General features: G+C 41.9%; 1 protein-coding gene across 3 annotated transcripts in view; it reads left to right on the top strand.

The window, feature by feature from the left end:
* The window catches only part of dgkzb (diacylglycerol kinase, zeta b), a 189,632-nt gene extending 171,429 nt beyond the window's left edge, over positions 1-18,203 (top strand). For all 3 annotated transcript variants that reach the window (XM_084334853.1, XM_084334851.1, XM_084334852.1), the window contains 5 exons: positions 7,605-7,648; positions 8,355-8,475; positions 8,627-8,663; positions 10,744-10,843; positions 17,721-18,203. In XM_084334853.1, the coding sequence (XP_084190979.1) occupies positions 7,605-7,648; positions 8,355-8,475; positions 8,627-8,663; positions 10,744-10,843; positions 17,721-17,837 (419 nt within the window). In that variant the 3' untranslated portion in view covers positions 17,838-18,203. The remainder of the gene's footprint in view (positions 1-7,604; positions 7,649-8,354; positions 8,476-8,626; positions 8,664-10,743; positions 10,844-17,720) is intronic.
* Positions 18,204-18,434: the final 231 nt, after the last annotated feature.

The raw sequence follows: 18,434 nt of genomic DNA, 5'->3' as shown, positions 1-18,434 counted from the left end.
GACGGCCGGATGAGTTTAATCGACGCACAGCAGCCATATCCTGTAGGTGAGTGTAACTCGCCCGACCATCCACCAGGCGGCGGTATTGAGCCGTTGTTGCCGTCACCTATAGGGTCCAGCTGCACCGTCGGGGGTGTATATATAATATGAATTATGAATGCCATGGCGAAAAAATGTAATATTGATCTCAATAACGCTGTACAGCGAGGTCTGGCGCTCAACACATGGCGGCCAATAAAGCTGTACAACGTTTTTGGCGGGGAAAGTGTTAACGTAAAAAGATCGCTTCATATTGCGATACTCTTATTTTGAAAATCCGGCAAGTCGTATCCGACCAGTAGTGTGAAACGCAGTGTAGCTCTGTACAGTAGAGCAGGGCTACAGAGCGCCTATTTTGCGACCCGATATAAGTCTGTGCAGTTTTTTTCCCACAACGGGTCAAATGCATCTAACATGCTTTGCATCGTCGCAATTCCTTTATGCCCACGTCGCATTAAAGACCTAAATTATTGTTACGTTAGCTGCTTACGCTAACTAAGCTAAGCAGCTAACCCTGAGCGAGAACAGGAGAGGGGACTGGGGAAGGAGGGGCATTCTCCTTTTCTGAGTGTGGGGACTGGGGGAGGGGCATTCTGTGTGTGTGTGTGTGTGTGTGTGCGTTTGAAAAGACCAGGGCCTTATTCCTCGTACCTGGTTCAACTAAGTCGATCAAAAGTCCCATTATCCAGATTCAATTAACCCGATGTTTGAATCCGCGCTTTCCCTATTCCTCGAAGGTGGATTCAGTCTCGTTAATTCAAACCAGACTTGATACTCAGGATAAGTGCGCGCGGCCGCCTCACCTGAAAAGACAGCAGGTGTCGATCGCACAAATCCTGATTTTCTAACGGCATTGATTGATTGATTGATTTAAAACTTTATTAACAGATTGCAGAATGGGTACAATACAGTACGGCTCAATAGCCTCGCCGACAAGTTAAATGCATATCTATAGGCTAATGTTAAATCCCTCATTACCCCAATCAATCAGATTATATTTCTTTAATTGTGCCTGCTGGCAGTAGGCTTAATGGAATGAATAATCGAATGAGATCTATTGCTAGCGAAAATAATTAGTTAAACTCTTTCAGAATAAGTAGATACAAACAAGCCCAAAGAGTATCTAATTGTTACGAATTAATAGATACTTATGAGGATATCTGTACAGTGTATGCGCTCGGCTTAGGTATCATGTACTATATAAATACATGGTTCCCAAAGTTTCAAGGCGCAACCCGAAATAACGGTGTGAGAGGCTTGGAGGCTATACAGTTTCACTATTAATCAGGTTTTAATCTTCGGACATCATCCATACATGCATTGAATTGATTAACCTTTGGTTTATACCAGTGACACATGTTCATCATCAGATAACCGTGCTTGAAGCCTTGAACAGATAAATGCATTTTCTCAAATGCATTAACACTTTGATCGCCAGGCTTAAATTCAGAATAAACCATCCCACGCCAGCTCTATTTGTCTATGGGGATGTTTACCTTCTTTGCAGGGCTATAACTTTTTAAATTGTATTGCTAAATTGACATTACTATGGCCCATTCAACGTCCTATATGTATTGTTCAGGGTGTAGCAACGTTATACTTTTTCATTCACATATTCATACTAAAATACGGTCTAAAGTATAAGTATGTTTTTATCGTTTTCTGCAGCTTTCTCCAGAACGTGAAATAGCCCCAAATGCATTATATTGATGATGAAATACAGTTTGATAGGAATCTGCGCGAGATAAAAAATTTCAAATGGACGTGCTTCTAGAAGTTACTACTTATCATCTGATGTTGACCGGATGGGGGGGGGTCGTTTATAATTCCGTGGCCAACGTTAGATGATTCATCTAGTGTGGGTGATATGATCATTAGAGCAGTTAGTATCGAACACGTTAAAAAATAACGCTGAATCTTACCGTAGCTTCCTCATAGCGTTGGGCAATGAGCGTGGAACAGAAATATTCCTATTATGGGATGTAGAAATATGCGATCCATTTCCAGGTTGTATATATACGTCCAAAACGACTATGCTTGCACCTCATGGTACCAAAGCACCTCAAAGGCGCTAAAAACAAAATTACAAACATCTCAAAACAAACTGGTCAGACTACTGCTTGACCTTACTCCTAGAACCCACCTCACCCCTGCCCACTTTGACAACCTAGGATGGCTTAGAGTAGACGACAGAGTACAGCAACTTGCAATGGGCCTGGTCTACAAGATACACTACACGACCAAGGTACCCATGTACATGTCAAAATACTTCCCAAAGGTCAGTGAATACCACGATCACAACACCAGAGGGAGCTCCACAAATCATGTTAAACCCAGATTCGGCTCAAATAAGGGACTAAACACGTTTCGCAATTATGCCACACCAATGTGGAACGCCCTACCCAAAGCTGTAAAGGAATGTGGATCACTACCCACTTTCAAAACCTCTCTCAAGGGACACCTACGGGAGACTGCAATTCAACACTGGCCCCTGTAAATATCCTAACCCAACCCCCTCCAATGTACAGTCATTTACCTAGTATGGTTTTGTCAATAGTCCAATGTACAATTTTGTTTGTTTGTACAGTGTTCTCCCCCCCCCCCCCCCCCCCCCCCCCCTCAATGTACAGTTTTGCTTGTTTATACAGTGTGCCCCCCCCCCAACCACCTCCAATGTAGATTACCCAGTATGGTTGTCAATATCCCAGTGTACCCAACCCCCCCCACCCAACCTCCTCCAATGTACAGTTTCTACGTCAAATGTATATACTCCCTTTTCCTGACTCCTTCTGTATCACAAACAGTACTGTATTTGCAAATCTGGTATGTCATAAATGTATAGATGTAGCAGTACTGACTATCTGTATGTCATGTATGTCATATATGTCCTGATGAATTGAAAATGGGGGACCCTGATGTAAACAAGACGAAAGTCTTTCTCTGGTCTGCATCCCCTTAACAATTGTGTGTATTGAGCTGTACTGTATTGTACCCATTCTGCAATCTGTTAATAAAGTTTTCAATCAATCAATCAAAATCATGTTGTTTATCGAGTTATTGGTAACGGATTGCTATCCATTGTGTCTAGCTCGAGTCCTGGGACTATTACTGAGTGATCGGACCGAATTGAAATGAGCACCAGCTTCCATTTCCTGTTTCCGCTCTGGGCGATCCACCGATCGGCCACCAGATGGCGCTCTTGAACCGTTGGAGAGTTGAGAGGGGCTCAACAGTAGATCTCAAGGGTCCGGGGGAGAAATATAATTTCGATCACAGATTTTTTAAATATTTATATCAAAGACGTGGTACGGCGTCTTTGGCAGAATGAGCATGGCGGGGAAAGACTTCCTACGGCGTTTTTGGCGATTAAAGTGTTAATGTCAACGGCTCATTCAATTTCTCAATTCCGTCAAACAACGCATCTCATCAGACATTTTAATCCCAGTTACAATATCACAATAACGTGTGAGTGACAGTGATACAATTCAACAATCCACAGATTCAGATTCCTCGTAATTCATAATCCACAGTCCACGCATAGACACTTCAATTTATGCTTGAATGAAACACAATCCGGGCGCTCCGTTAACACTTTGCCGCCCAAGCACGAGTTAACTCGTGTTTCGATTCCACCCGTTGAGGACCAGAGCCACTCGTGGCAAGTTGTTATTGTTTTATTCCATATTAATAAACGGATCAAGGTCCCCGATCGGCTCTGCAGATTTACCCGCCAGATTTTTATCCGCGACATGCAATACCAGCCAGATCCTCTTAGGGGCGCCATCGCTCCACTGCAGTATCATTGAGGCCGAATGGGGGGGAAACATTTTTACTGTCTGGGGCGTTTCATATGAGCCTCGATCCCAGCCAAACATACTCCATCTTTGATCACGTTACCGAACGCAGATTTCAGCCTGGAATAATGGGATTTATGATCAGCCAATGGACATATCGATCTACCAGATTCCGATGACTAATGACGAAATGTTGCCGGCGATCACATGGGCTGACGGTAGGATACTATTCCCCCAAATTATAGCTGGATTGGACATTGTTGTAACACGCAAGTGATCGATCAGTGAAAATGGCTACTTGAACGCACACTGTATTGCTAATCAATAATACTGATCGGTGTCCCCCGCCGCCCCCATTTCATCCATAGATGCTCTGTAATAGTCCGGATGCTACGCAGTTTGTTTTATTTCATTCGTATATATACAACAGAAATGGCGTTTGATATAACGTGACTAGCCTTTAGCCTCATATCTAGCTCCCCAGAAAAAAGACGAGGCGAATAGAGACGACTGCGATAAACCTTATATTCACGGCGCTATAAAATGACAACCAACCGATGGATTTTTATTTTCTTTAAGCCATTATGAAGGCACGGTTTATGCACTCAAGTAACAATGAGAATGGACAGATAGCAATACTATAAAGTATATATATAGCTGTTAGAAAGTACATCGGTTTGTTGACAAAGCTCGGTCCTCTGGACTATAAATCGCCGCGGGACTCTGGTCGCCAAAGTGTTAAGCAAATACATCCACAGCAGAGAATATGAAACTAATCAGAGCCAAACGCCCGATAGGTTTCATTCATTACAAATATCCCCGCGGGATTCACATTTGCAATGCGCCGTTATTAAAGGGGAACTCCACTTTTTTTGGAAATTAGCTTATTTAACATCTTCCCTGGAGTTAGACAAGAAGATGCATACCTTTTTTGTCTCTGTGCGTGCATTTTAGCTTTGGGAATAGACGCTCCGTTAGCATAGCTTAGCTTCATCACTGGAAGTGAGGCAGGACAGTAGCCTTACAGTGCCTTACAGTGTATTGCAAGGTCTGACATTGACCAAACTTGATATGCATGACCTTGGTGGGCTCTAGGTCAACTCCTGAAAAGGGGGTCAATGTCAGACTTTGCAATCAAAGTTAGGGGGCTAATAACCCTTGCCATAATTTCAGTGCGCCCCCTAACTTTTGATTGCAAGGTCTGACATTGACCCCCTTTTCAGGAGTTGACCTAGAGCCCACCAAGGTCATGCATATCAAGTTTGGTCAATGTCAGACCTTGCAATACACTGTAAGGCACTGTAAGGCTACTGTCCTGCCTCACTTCCAGTGATGAAGCTAAGCTATGCTAACGGAGCGTCTATTCCCAAAGCTAAAATGCACGCACAGAGACAAAAAAGGTATGCATCTTCTTGTCTAACTCCAGGGAAGATGTTAAATAAGCTAATTTCCAAAAAAAGTGGAGTTCCCCTTTAAAATAACCACATGCAGTGTGTATCGCGACTCCGAGCGCCGTATCCTTATAAATATGACGTGCATTATTTAGGACAAAGTAAATCTATAGGCTGAATATGATTTATTATCAGCATTTTAGGTCTATTATTTTACATTTCAAAAGCCCCCTCTAGGAAAACGAAGCACAAAAACATAATTCAGAATGGTATAATGCAGATCTACACTGTGATAATTATTTCAGGAAGTGAGCTGGCATTTCTTTGCGAGGGTGTGGTCATGGTTCATCCAGCTAACTGAACTAAACCCTGCTCCGGACCAGGTTCAAACTTTTCGATCTGTTGCCATAGCGACTTAGAAAATCCGACGTCGGGGAACGGAAATGTCTGGCTTAAGTCAAGCTATGCTGAAAATTATCCGGCTAACTCAGTTAGCCAGGTACAGGGAATAGGGCCCAGATTAAGTCAGGAGTATTATTATATTGATAGTATTTACTAAGGATGGACAGATAATGTTGTATTTCAACATAAAAAATACAATACATAATAAATGTATTCATCATGATCATGCAACATAAAACAATTGTAGGAACAGTTTGGGAGAGGGAGGGGTTTTAGGTTGCGTGTTGTGAGTTCCAAAACATTTTACTTAAAGTTTAAAGCTCAATATATAAAAACGTGGCACTTTACAGTGAACAGGAGGTCTATTTGTATTAAAAACAATAGATAGTTTTTCATTTAAATGTCTGGAAGAGCTCAAAAATAAAAACGGCAATTGATATTTCCGTTGCCTTCTTTGAGTTGATCTAAATGTGACTGATTGTTAAATGGGCACATAATATCGTCTCATATCGATCGCAGGCACCTGAATCGTATCGTGGCAGACTTTGTGATATCGGTAAATATCGTATCGTTGTCCAAAGAATCGATATCGTATCGTATCGTGATGAAGCTGGTGATTCCCACCCCTAGCTAGCTTGCAGACAGATAGCTTTCTACTGAACACACAGAGATTAAATTGTTATCTATCTTGTACATTCAGTATGTGTAATGTAAATTACTAAGTACATTCAGTATGTGTAAAGTAAGTTACTAAGTACATTCAGTATGTGTAAAGTAAATTACTAAGTACATCCAGTATGTGTAAAGTAAGTTACTAAGTACATTCAGTATGTGTAAAGTAAGTTACTAAGTACATTCAGTATGTGTAAAGTAAATTACTAAGTACATTCAATATGTGTAAAGTAAATTACTAAGTACATTCAGTATGTGTAAAGTAAATCACTAAGTACATTCAGTAATATCCTAACTGCAGGGGAGGAAATTAGGCCACTTTACTGGCCAAATGCTAGTATTTTTTACGTTTGGCTGGTAAAAAAAAAATCAGATACCCGCCAGTTGGCTGGTAAGCCAAAAAGTTAGTTTCCTCCCCTGCTGGCGTGTATACAAAAAAATAAAACATTCTGCAATCACTGCACTGGCAAACGGTGCGCGTCTTCTGAGTGTTCGCTTTAGTTGACAGTGCCACGAGAGCACTGCACAAGACCACCCGCGGACATATGTTTAATAAACGTTTGCGCAGTACTGGCCAACCCGCGGACATATAATAATAAAAGTCCCGCGGTACTAGGCTAGCCATCAGGAGCACTCGCAAACAGATAACGTTAAACACAGCAGAAGATGGAAAACAGACAGACTGACCAACGGGGAACTGCATCCAACCCTAGTACAACCCTTGAGTATAAGTTACTAAGGACACATTTAAATCACAGAGGTGTAATGTTAGTCTACTGGAACTGTATACAGTGGTTAGCTTCTAGTTAGCGTTTTAGCTATAGCTGCTTGCTAGCTAACTTTTTGCCCCGTGTGCTCAAAGCAGCCAGCTAGGTGTATCTGTTATGACTATAATGTTTCCAAAAAAGCACCGGACTACGACGTAAGGTTAGACATTTTATTTCATGCTCAAAAGCCCCTGGCTTGCACATCGCAGTCACGAAAGGGGCTAGCTCAACCAGTGCACTGTGCACAACAGCAGCACACCAACCCAACTGACGTTACCACAACACTTGACGGTACTTCACAGCACTGTCGTAAGACCACCGTGCTGTCTTAAAGGCACAGTGTGCCTACCCAGATGCATACACAACATTGACGCGGCTTGACATACAAAGAAGTAATTATCACAATTTAGCGATTTTTTTTGTCTGGTAAAAAATCTGTTTGGCTGGTAAAAAAAATCAGATACTCGCCAGTTGGCTGGTAAGCCAAAAAGTTTGTTTCCTCCCCTGCCTAACTGTGTTGTAATGTTTCCATTCCTCAGCGTCTGAGTTGATAGACTGTGTGAAGACTGAAGACCTTGAAAAAGTAAGTCAATAACATTATAATGTAATAATCTGGGCTTGTTCTTCATGAGAGGAATTGAAGAGGAATATACTGTAGGCTACAAACAACATTTACTTTTAGGTTGTAACTCTGCAAAGGAGACGTTTTCCTATAAGGATATAGGATATTCTCTGTAGCTATTACACCTATCTATATACCTGTATTAAACATCCATTGTAGATGTTTAATATAATAATGGTACTGGAACATGTCTGTCCATATCATTTTCTTTCAATCATCTCAGTTAGTGCAATTTGATGCTGCAGTGCATTGTCCTTATTTTGAGAACTCATAACTCGACACTACAAAACAATAATACAAAAGAAATAGATGTAAAAATGTTCACTTTTGCACTTACAATCTAAAAGCAACCCGTAAGCTGTTTCTGGCTTGCATTGCTATTGTGACTCTACCAAATGATAGGAAAATATAGTCTAGGTTGACAAAAATGATCATTTTTAACCCTTTCACTACCACACTACCAAAGGGTTAACCCTTTCACTGCCACACGACAAAGGGTTAACACTTTCACAACCACACTACAGAAAGTTAACCCTTTCACTACCACAAAGGCCCGATCAGAATTTCTTTTGACTATATATAAGTTAAACAGGGGACAAACAGGGGGGCGGAGCTTGCGTTCCAGGACTCTCAGGTGTAACTGGTGTCTTGTGTTTGTCCCACACAGCTTACAGAGCTCCACAAACAGGGGGCGGAGCTGGCGTTCCAGGACTCTCAAGGCCGCACACTGCTGCACTATGCAGTGGAGGTGGGCAGCAAGGAAATAGTCAAGTACCTCATAGACAACGGTAAGACTTCTCTTTGTTCTCATACTGTATTCACTGTATTCACTTCTTAAACAGTAATAATTGTTAGTGTACTATAGTGTACTATAGTGTACTATAGTGTAATATAGTGTACTAACTCTAACCTTCATTTGCTGTGTTGTGGCTCTTCTAGTGCCCACAGCTCACCTGGACATAACAGAAAAGGAGACGTAAGTGACAGTTCATTCCTTGCATTTACATATAATTTACATATCATTTAGTCAAGAGTGTCAATAGATTATTAGACAGTTTGTTATTGATGATTAATTTCCCACGAATACACTTGGTTTATTGTGTCCAATATGTTTCCTTTTACATCACCTTCCCCTTGTAGGGTCTCGGTATACTTTTAACCATACATAGAACATGCATGTTACTTTTAACCATACATAGAACATGCACGTGGCTGCGTTACTTTTAACCATACATACAACATGCACGTGGCTGTGTTACTTTTGAACAGCATTGTTCACATACTTGCCTGCATGTTCTGCATGTACCTTGGAGGATTGAAAGGTCTGTCCACTAGGGGGCAGCTCAGGCTAAATCCTCCCTAGAAGAAGAAGAAGAAGAATATTGTCCTTGTGACAACACCTCGTCTTATAATTAGCGACTGCCATGTTATCGCATTGAGCTGTAATTGACACACTAATAATAATAACTTGGTTTTATATAGCGCCTTTCATAAAACCCAAGGTTTCTTTACATAGGGGGAAAAACAACAATAACAGACATGTCTCCAGTATGTTCAGAACTCAGCTGCCAGGGTTCTCACTCACACCAAGCCCTGGCAGCACATCACCCCCACCCTCATCCACCTCCACTGGTTCCCAGTCAAGTTCCGCATCACCTTCAAACTCCTGCTCCTCACCTACAAGTCCCTCCATGCCCTCGCCCCCCGATACCTGTCTGATCTCCTCCACCAGCACACTCCATCCCGGAACCTACGATCCTCTGATCTGGGTCTCCTCTCCATCCCTCGCACCAGGTTACGGACTTTCGGTGACAGAGCCTTCAGCGTGGTGTCCCCTACCCTCTGGAACTCTCTCCCCCCCCGAAATCCGCAACGCCCCAACCCTGGACACCTTCAAAACTGCTGTCAAAACACACCTCTTCACCAAGGTTTAGTTAGTTTAGATTAGATTAGGTCCATTATCCCTTACCTGCCCTCATCCCCCTTTTTACCCTACTTCCCTAGCCCTATTTCTTTTGTTATGATTGTGAAGCGACCTTGGGTTTCATGAAAGGCGCTATAGAAATTTGATCTATTATTATTATTATTATTATTATGGTGGCCAGACACAACATTCAATGTAGGAAATTAGGGGTCAAAGGCCATGTTGAAGAGGTGTGTTTTGAGGATTATTTTTTTTTGAAGGAGTCCAGAGTTGGGGCGTTGCAGAGCTGCCACGCTGAAAGCTCTGTCCCCAAAGGTCCGCAGTCTGGTTCGGGGGAATGGAGAGCTGACCAGTGTCTGAAAAGGATTCAATGTCTGGCCATCAGTGTTGTAGTCGAGTCACTAAATCTCGAGTCCGAGTAGAGTGTCGAGTCCCCAGTGTTCGAGTCCAAGTCACCAAAGAAGAGCCCAAGTCGAGTCCGAGTCGAGTCCCCATTACCCTAGTCCAAGTCCAAGTCATCAAGGTTGAGTCCACTCCACTCTGGCAGTCAAAGGTGGACAAAGGACAGATAGAAAAAGGTCTACATTAAACGTAAATGACACAGCGGTCACCATTTCAAAGGGAGTTTATTTACTTTGTGACACAATAGCCAAACAAATGCACTAGCCATCAATATCTTATGCCAAATGATTTGGGCCTATTCCAAAACAAATACAAATAATTTAAATGTAATTTATGTATTTATCAATTAACAAGTCTGAGTCCTCGTCTGCACCTTCGAGTCCGAATGCAGTCAATGCTCGAGTCCCAGTCATCAGTGCTCAAGTCCAAGTCGAGTCACGAGTCCTGAAAATCTGTCCAGGACTCGAGTGCTACAACACTGCTGGCCATATTCAAACTAATTTACTCTCAATAACTGTCAAAAATGTATGTGAGCAGAACTGTGTGCGAGATTATGTGCAACATAAATCTGCATTTTTTTTTTTTTTTGTGAAGTGTCCCTTTTAAGTGAATAGCTGTCACCCTAGGATTCCCCCGGTCACTCGGTTTCATGGACCTCCTAATATGTTGTAACTCTTGAAGTATAAGCAGGTGACTGATGGCCTGTTGTTGTTGTTGTGTTTGGTCACAGAGGAGACACGGCTCTGCACCAGGCTGCCACATCGTGCCAGAGGACCATCTGCCACTACCTGGTGGAGGCCGGAGCCTCCCTCATGAAGACGGACCTCCAGGTTAGAGCCCTAGTTCTTATCTGCTCTGGTGTTTACAGATCCACTCTGACCACATCCTCCTGTCAGCTAGGAGCTATAGACTGCTCTCGCTCATGAAGTCCCAATGCTGTCGCGAGCGGAGGGTCCGTTTCACGAGCCTGGCGCGACAAAACCAGGCAAGGGATAAACACGAGCGCTACGGATCAGATCAGTTCCACGCGCTGCTGTTATCTCTGCTGCTCAGCACGAGAGAAGACCGCTTGGTCCAAATTTGAAAAGGGGAAAACAATCCCAAACGGTTTAGATTGAAAACGAATAATAACAATAAAAAAGATGCGAGTAGCCGTTCGTGTAATGGGTAACCCCCCACACAAATCAGTGCAGGTGGAAGATAATCTTCTGTACTTTATTATTGTGCCATTACTGTTCCTGCTCTCATCACTGCAGTGCCAGTGTGAATCCGGACTTGTGAGTTGTTTTGGTGAGTTACTTTTGTTAGTCAAAAGTCAAAGTCAGCTTTATTGTCACCTCTTGTAATGTGCAAGACATACAGAGAAATGCAATTGCATTTCCCCCTTCCCACGGTGTATATAAAGAACACGATCTAATATAAACATAAAGTACACTATAAAAAGAACTTAGTGCAAAACTTTTAGCAGCAGTGGTACATAGTAAGTATGAATAATAAATAATGGCAGTAAAATATAATAATACAATAATGGCAGTAAAGTGGCAGTGAGATGATGGATATGGCAGTAAACTAATATGATGTACACTAAATAAATAAACTAAATAATGGCAGTAAAGTAAAGTGGATGAAGACATACCTCCAGGTTAGACCCTGAGTTCTTGTCTGCTCTGGTGTTTACAGATCCACTCTGACTACCGTACATCCTCCTGTCAGCTAGGAGCTATAGACTAGTGTATCACTATCTGAATAATACAGTATAGAGCATATTTCTTAGTGTATCAGTATCTGAATAATATAGAGCATATGTGTTAGTGTGTCAGTATCTGAATAATACAGTATAGATCATAATTCTTCGTGTATCATTATCTGAATAATATAGAGCATATTTCTTCATGTATCATTATCTGAATAATATAGAACATATTTGTTAGTATAGCATTATCTGAATAATATAGAACATATTTGTTAGTATAGCATTATCTGAATAATATAGAACATATTTGTTAGTGTATCAGTATCTGAATAATACAGTATAGAGCATATTTCTTAGTGTATCAGTATCTGAATAATATAGAGCATATTTCTTAGTGTATCAGTATCTGAATAATACAGTATAGAGCATATTTCTTCATGTATCATTATCTGAATAATATAGAGCATATTTCTCTGTGTATCATTATCTGAATAATATAGAGCATATTTCTTCGTGTATCATTATCTGAGGGTGGGACATATAAACACATTTACTATCAAATAGCATTGTGAGGCTGAACAGCAGGACCAATTGACTATACATGTGCTTAACATTTTTTAAATAAACATTTACAGACTTTTTTTTTTTTAATTGCTAAAAGTGATTTTGTAATTTTGCAACCGTGGGTCTCACAGGGTACTTTTAACCCTGTGAGGCCCAAATAAAAAATACATTAGCAACTTCAGAGGCCAGAGGGTGAGACCTATAAACACATGAAGGGTGCCGTGACTGAAAAAAAGAAGTTGTGAAACGCTGGTATATGGTGTGGCTCTTTGTGGTACCACAGTAATTTTTGTGGCTCTTAGTCTCTGACTGGTTGGCCACTCCTGATCTAGTCCTATAAGCTCAACTGTATCAATACTTTTAGAATAGCCTGATGCTGTATTTTCTATGAGTTGAGTGGATGCATGACAGTGTAATCGTTCGGCGTGATGTGCTCCAGCTAGTGTCGCATTCTGATAAGGTTACTTCAGCAGTTACTTCTGTCCCTTTGGGGAAAGTGTGCGTCAATGACAGACGTAAGTACAGTATTTATGTTTAGTTCCTGCCTAATTCATTCATTCATTCAGCTACACTTATGTTCACATTGATCCATTTCTGTCGATGTTGTTTCTCTCTGCTATTGAGATGCTGTTTGCTATGCTATGTTGGTTAGCTTAGTTGCATGTTAGTGATTGTCTTAGTTACTAGTTGTATTATATTATTAATGAATATTATTGTAGCTATAGACCACATGTTTATGACATTATGTTTATGTACGTCACTACTGTGTTTACTAATGTATATTGTATTGTATTCCTTTGTAGACAACCACACGCAAATTCCCAAATACAAATCATTAACTGAAGCACGCCTCTGTGATTCTTTAATCGGAGTCACAACCCCATAGTGTCCGCCAGCTCTATCAAACACACCTGTGGAGGCCCTAGACCTCCGTTTCATAGGGCGCTTTATAGTTGTGGAGCAAATCCCAAAGTGCTACATTGTAAAAGAACATAAAAGCTAGCAAGCGAGTAATAATCAATTATGTTCTGTTCTGTCACTGCATCGATGCACAATTGTCCACGTCCGCATCGCGATGCATCTTAGAATTGAGAAATGTCCACACCCCTATTTGTTATTATAGCATTATCTGAATAATATAGAACATATTTATTAGTATAGCATTATCTGAATAATATAGAAGATATTGTGTCCTCGTTACGTGTCTCAACAGAACCATGAGACTTCCTCAATGAAGAGGAAAGACTAAGAAAAACACTTGTTGAAAAACGAGGGAAGAAACCTCAGAAGGGCAATTGTATGAGAGATGCCTCAGTAAGGATGAGCAGACTAGTTAGATCGTTTAGAGACTAGTTAGCCTAGTTAGAGACTAGTTTGATTATTTGGAGACTATTTAGAGACTAGTTAGCCTAGTTAGAGACTAGTTTGACTATTTGGAGACAGTCTCTGGAGCGTAACAGTAAGAAGCATTTTGTATAAAAGTATTCTGTACTTCTGTATGACAACTATTAAAGAAACTTGAAGAAACTTGAAGTTAGCCCTATGGTGTAAAGTGCACTTTATTAACATGTGGGTTGGAGTTTAGTCTCTTATAGTGCGAGTGTCTCCAGACCTCTCTTGGCAGAGCCTGGGATGTGGCCAGCAATAATAATAATAATAATAATAATAATAATAATAATAATAATAATAATAATAATAATAATAATAATAATAATAACTTTATTTATATAGCACTTTTCATACAAGATGCAGCCCAAAGTGCTTCACATTACACGATAAAAGAAAGATAAAACAATGAATAATAACAGATTAAAAAAAGAAAAGAAGAAAAAAAGAACATAGAGTAAACCACACAGTCAAAATCACAAGTAAAGAAAATGGATAAAATCGAGTATACAAATAAAAATAATAAAAAGAGTTGCTAATTAAAAGCAATATTAAAAAGGTATGTTTTCAACTGTCGTTGAATGTCCACTGAGCCAGCCTCTCTAATATTTTTTGGGATTGTGTTCCACAGCTGTGGTGCATAGAATTTAAAAGCAGATGCCCCAATTTTCCTTTGGGGCACCCCAGGAACAATTAAAAGATCAGCTGTGGAGGACCTTAGGGCTCGTGAGGGGACATAAAAGGACAGGAGATCGGAAATGTACGAAGGTGCTAAATTGTTAAAAGCTTTAAAAACAAGTAGAAGGACTTTAAAATCAATTCTAATAGCAGCCCCTCTATACCCACTGACATCCAATCCAACAATCAGACAAAAACTAAACCTGTAAACAAATGGTTGTTTGACGACATTACAGATTCTACCTTTAAACTTGTCACGAACAAGTATCTCAGAAATACTATTTGACCTAGTTGTGCAGACCTGCCGGCGGTGGGTCTAGGAAGTGATTAATGTTGTGTGTCAGTGAGAAATGTGCCACCGCAGGACGCCTGGCCTCTCGCTGCGTCCACAATGGACACAGTGCACCGTTGCCATGGTGAAGCCAGTGGCAACAGGAAACAGCCCATAATCTGAGTTTTTGTTTTTCCCTCTCTTGGCCAAAGAAAGGGGTTCATGCGTCAGTGACAGTGGTGGAAGAGAGAGCCAAAGCCTTTTAATTACAAGTATAAATACCTTCATTGAGTAATACTCTGGTAGAATAGTACTCTGGTAGAATAGTACTCTGATAGAATAGTACTGATAGAATAGTACTCTGATAGAATAGTACTCTGGTAGAATAGTACTCTGGTAGAATAGTACTCTGATAGAATAGTACTCTGGTAGAATAGTACTCTGATAGAATAGTACTCTGGTAGAATAGTACTGATAGAATAGTACTCTGGTAGAATAGTACTGATAGAATAGTACTCTGGTAGAATAGTACTCTGATAGAATAGTACTCTGATAGAATAGTACTCTGGTAGAATAGTACTCTGGTAGAATAGTACTCTGATATAATAGTACTCTGGTAGAATAGTACTCTGGTCAGGCCACGTGAGCGGATCGGCGCGGGCGAGAAATCCGCTCTTCGCTCTTTAAAGCTTGGTCCGCTCCGCTAATCGCTCATGTTGACCCCGCCCCCAAGTCGTTCACCGCTCACCTTGAATCGAGCGCTCCCCGCGCCACATTGCTCGGCAGATTTTTTTTTTTTTTTTAGAGCATGGTGTAAATTAGCTCAAACTACAACAGTCTACACCCCCTGGGCCCCTTAACACTTTGGTTGCCTTGGGTTAAATTCATGATATACCATAGGTTGCCGGCTCTATTTGTCTATGGAGAAGTACCCCTTCTTTGCATGGCTATAACTTTTTAAATTCTATTGCTACATTGCCATTATTAGGGCCCATTCAAAGTCCTATATGTATTGTTCATTGTGTAGCAACGTTAAACTTTTTCATTCACATATTCATAGTAAAGTATGGTCTAATGTATAAGTATGTTTTCATCTCTTTCTGCAGCTTTCTCCAGAACGTGATCTATAGCCCCAAATGCATTATATTGATGATGCAATACAGTTTTATGGCAATCAGCGCGATATAAAAAATTCCAACTAGACGTACTTCTAGAAGTTACTACATGTCATCTGATGTTGACCGGATGGGCTAGGGGGCGTTTATAATTCCGTGGGCAGCGTTATACCAATCATCTAATGTGGGTCAAATGTTGATAATAGCAGTTAGTATCGAAGACGGTAACGTTACACGCTGAAACTCACCCCAGTCTCCGCGCGCCGTTGGGCGATCATCGTAGAGTAGAAGTCTTATCATTATGGGATGTAAATTTACCCGGTCCATCTCCAGCTTGTATAATGGTATATACGTCCAAATCATGTTGTTTATCGAGTTATTGGCAATCGATCACTGTGTAGCGTGACGAGCCAGAGTCCCGGGACCTATAGCGAGTGCCCGGAAGTACTACGGACGTCTAGCACAACCTCTATGGCACATCCTGTTAAGCGATTGCGCCGATCGGCCACCAGATGGCGCTCCTGAACCGCCAGAGAGCTCAGTGGGTCCTGCTGGTGGATCTCAGGCCAGCGGAGGGGACATATGAATCCGATCGCAGATTTTTGAAATATTGATATAAGGACGCTGTACAGCGTCCTCCGGCAACTTGAGCATGGCCAGCAATGACGTCTAAACACGTTTCATGGCAGTCAAAGTGTTAACAATTGTTTGTATTGAGCCGCATTGTAATTGTACCCATTCTGCAATGTTAAATAACGTTGTTTATCCATTCACTAGCTCTATTAAGCGATGATAGCTAGCCTAGCCACAATGCTATGGTCGCTGCCATTAACGTTAGCATGTAAGCTAACGACAACAACAATGGCGTCAAAACTTTTTCTAACAGGATGTGAGTGACAAAGCCTGAACAGGATATCACAGGTTCACCCTTCTCATTGGTTGAAAATGGCCTTCATGTTTGTACATCGCCATCTGTTGCTTTGGCATTGTACTACATATATATTACATCAGTGTTAAACCACTGTGAGCGGCCTGGAGTGGATTGGAGCGGAGGAGAACTCTCGCATCGGACGTCGCCCCGACCCATTTTAAAACCCACTCCTCGCTCACGTCAAAACCGCCCGCTCCGCTCCCCGCGCCGCTCACTCGCCGCGCCGCTCACGTGCACTGACTGGTAGAATAATACTCTGGTAGAATAGTACTGATAGAATAGTACTCTGATAGAATACGTTGATCAGATGGATTGCAATGAAATAAATGGACAATCGAGCTGGAATTAACGTTAGATTCCTCTTACCTGTGGCCGATGAGTCTGGAGAAAAAATATTCCAATTATTTGATTTCCATCTGCTAGATCCGTTTTCCGTTTGTACGACGCAATAAACGCCGAAAGCATATTGATTATTGCGTCTCGAAAGCGATCCAATGCACTAGAGTGTTTGTCTGGATCCACATAACAAGAGAGCTCTGCCCGGAACATTTTCGCCGATGCACAGAACGCATCATCCGGTTGAGAGTGGAGTGCAACTTGCCCGAAATCCACCAGAGTCTCCCGGAGCCTTGCTGGATGAATTATGAATGGCAATAGCGAATAAAGGAAATAACTATCATAAAAACGAGTTTTAAACTAGTTTCTGGCGCTCAGCGCATGGCGGCCAATAACGAGTATACTCGTTAATGGCGCAGAAATGGTTAACTGTCCTGGGGCACAGGAGGAACATACTGACTGAACTGTCCTGGGGAACAGGAAGAACATACTGACTGAACTGTCCTGGGGCACAGGAAGAACATACTGACTGAACTGTCCTGGGGCACAGGAAGAACATACTGACTGGACTGTCCTGGAGCACAGGAAGAACATACTGACTGAACTGTCCTGGGGCACAGGAAGAACATACTGACTGAACTGTCCTAGGGCACAGGAAGAACATACTGACTGGACTGTCCTGGAGCATAGGAAGAACATAGTGACTGAACTTGTTGGTCCTCTCCGTCCTCAGGGCGAGACTCCGAAGCAGCGTGCAGAGAAGGCCCTGGACCAGGAGCTGGCAGAGTATCTGGAGAACCGCCAACACTACCAGATGATCCAGAGGGAGGACCAGGAGACTGCTGTCTGATCACCTGTCTGTCTCTGTCGCTCTCTCTCTCTCTGTGTGTGTCTCTCTCTCTCTGCCTCTCTATCCCAGTCTCTGTCGCTCACTCTCTCTCTCTTTCTGTCTCTGTGTGCGTCTCTCTCTGCCTCTATCTCAGTCTCAATCTCTCTTCTAACATCAATGGATTTCAATTCAATTGAACTTGCACCTCTATCTATCTATTTATATCTCAATTGAACTTGCACCCCTCTCTCTGTCTCTCTCTCTGTTTTGCCAAACCGTCCTTGTATGAAAGGAACCTCTTCAAACAGGGTCACAGAGAGCCAACAGAGCAGGCTGCTGCACGTTCACACTGAGAAGAGCTGCTTCTTAGAACATACACCTTCACTGTGGGACATCATTTGGTGGGGTGTGGGGTATTATGGGGTGTAGGGCGTTATGGGGTGTAGTGTATTATGGGGTATGGGTATTATGGGGTATATGGGGTGTAGGGTATTATGGGGTGTAGGCCGTTATGGGGTGTAGGGTATTATGGGGTATGGGTATTATGGGGTATATGGGGTGTAGGGTATTGTGGTGTGTAGGGTGTTATGGGTTGTAGGGTGTTATGGGGTGTGATGG

Source organism: Notolepis coatsorum, assembly GCF_963971535.1.
Source record: "Notolepis coatsorum genome assembly, chromosome: 18".
NCBI classification, from domain to species: domain Eukaryota; kingdom Metazoa; phylum Chordata; class Actinopteri; order Aulopiformes; family Paralepididae; genus Notolepis; species Notolepis coatsorum.
Note: the sequence above shows the minus strand (reverse complement) of the source record. Positions and strands in the feature narration are given on the sequence as shown.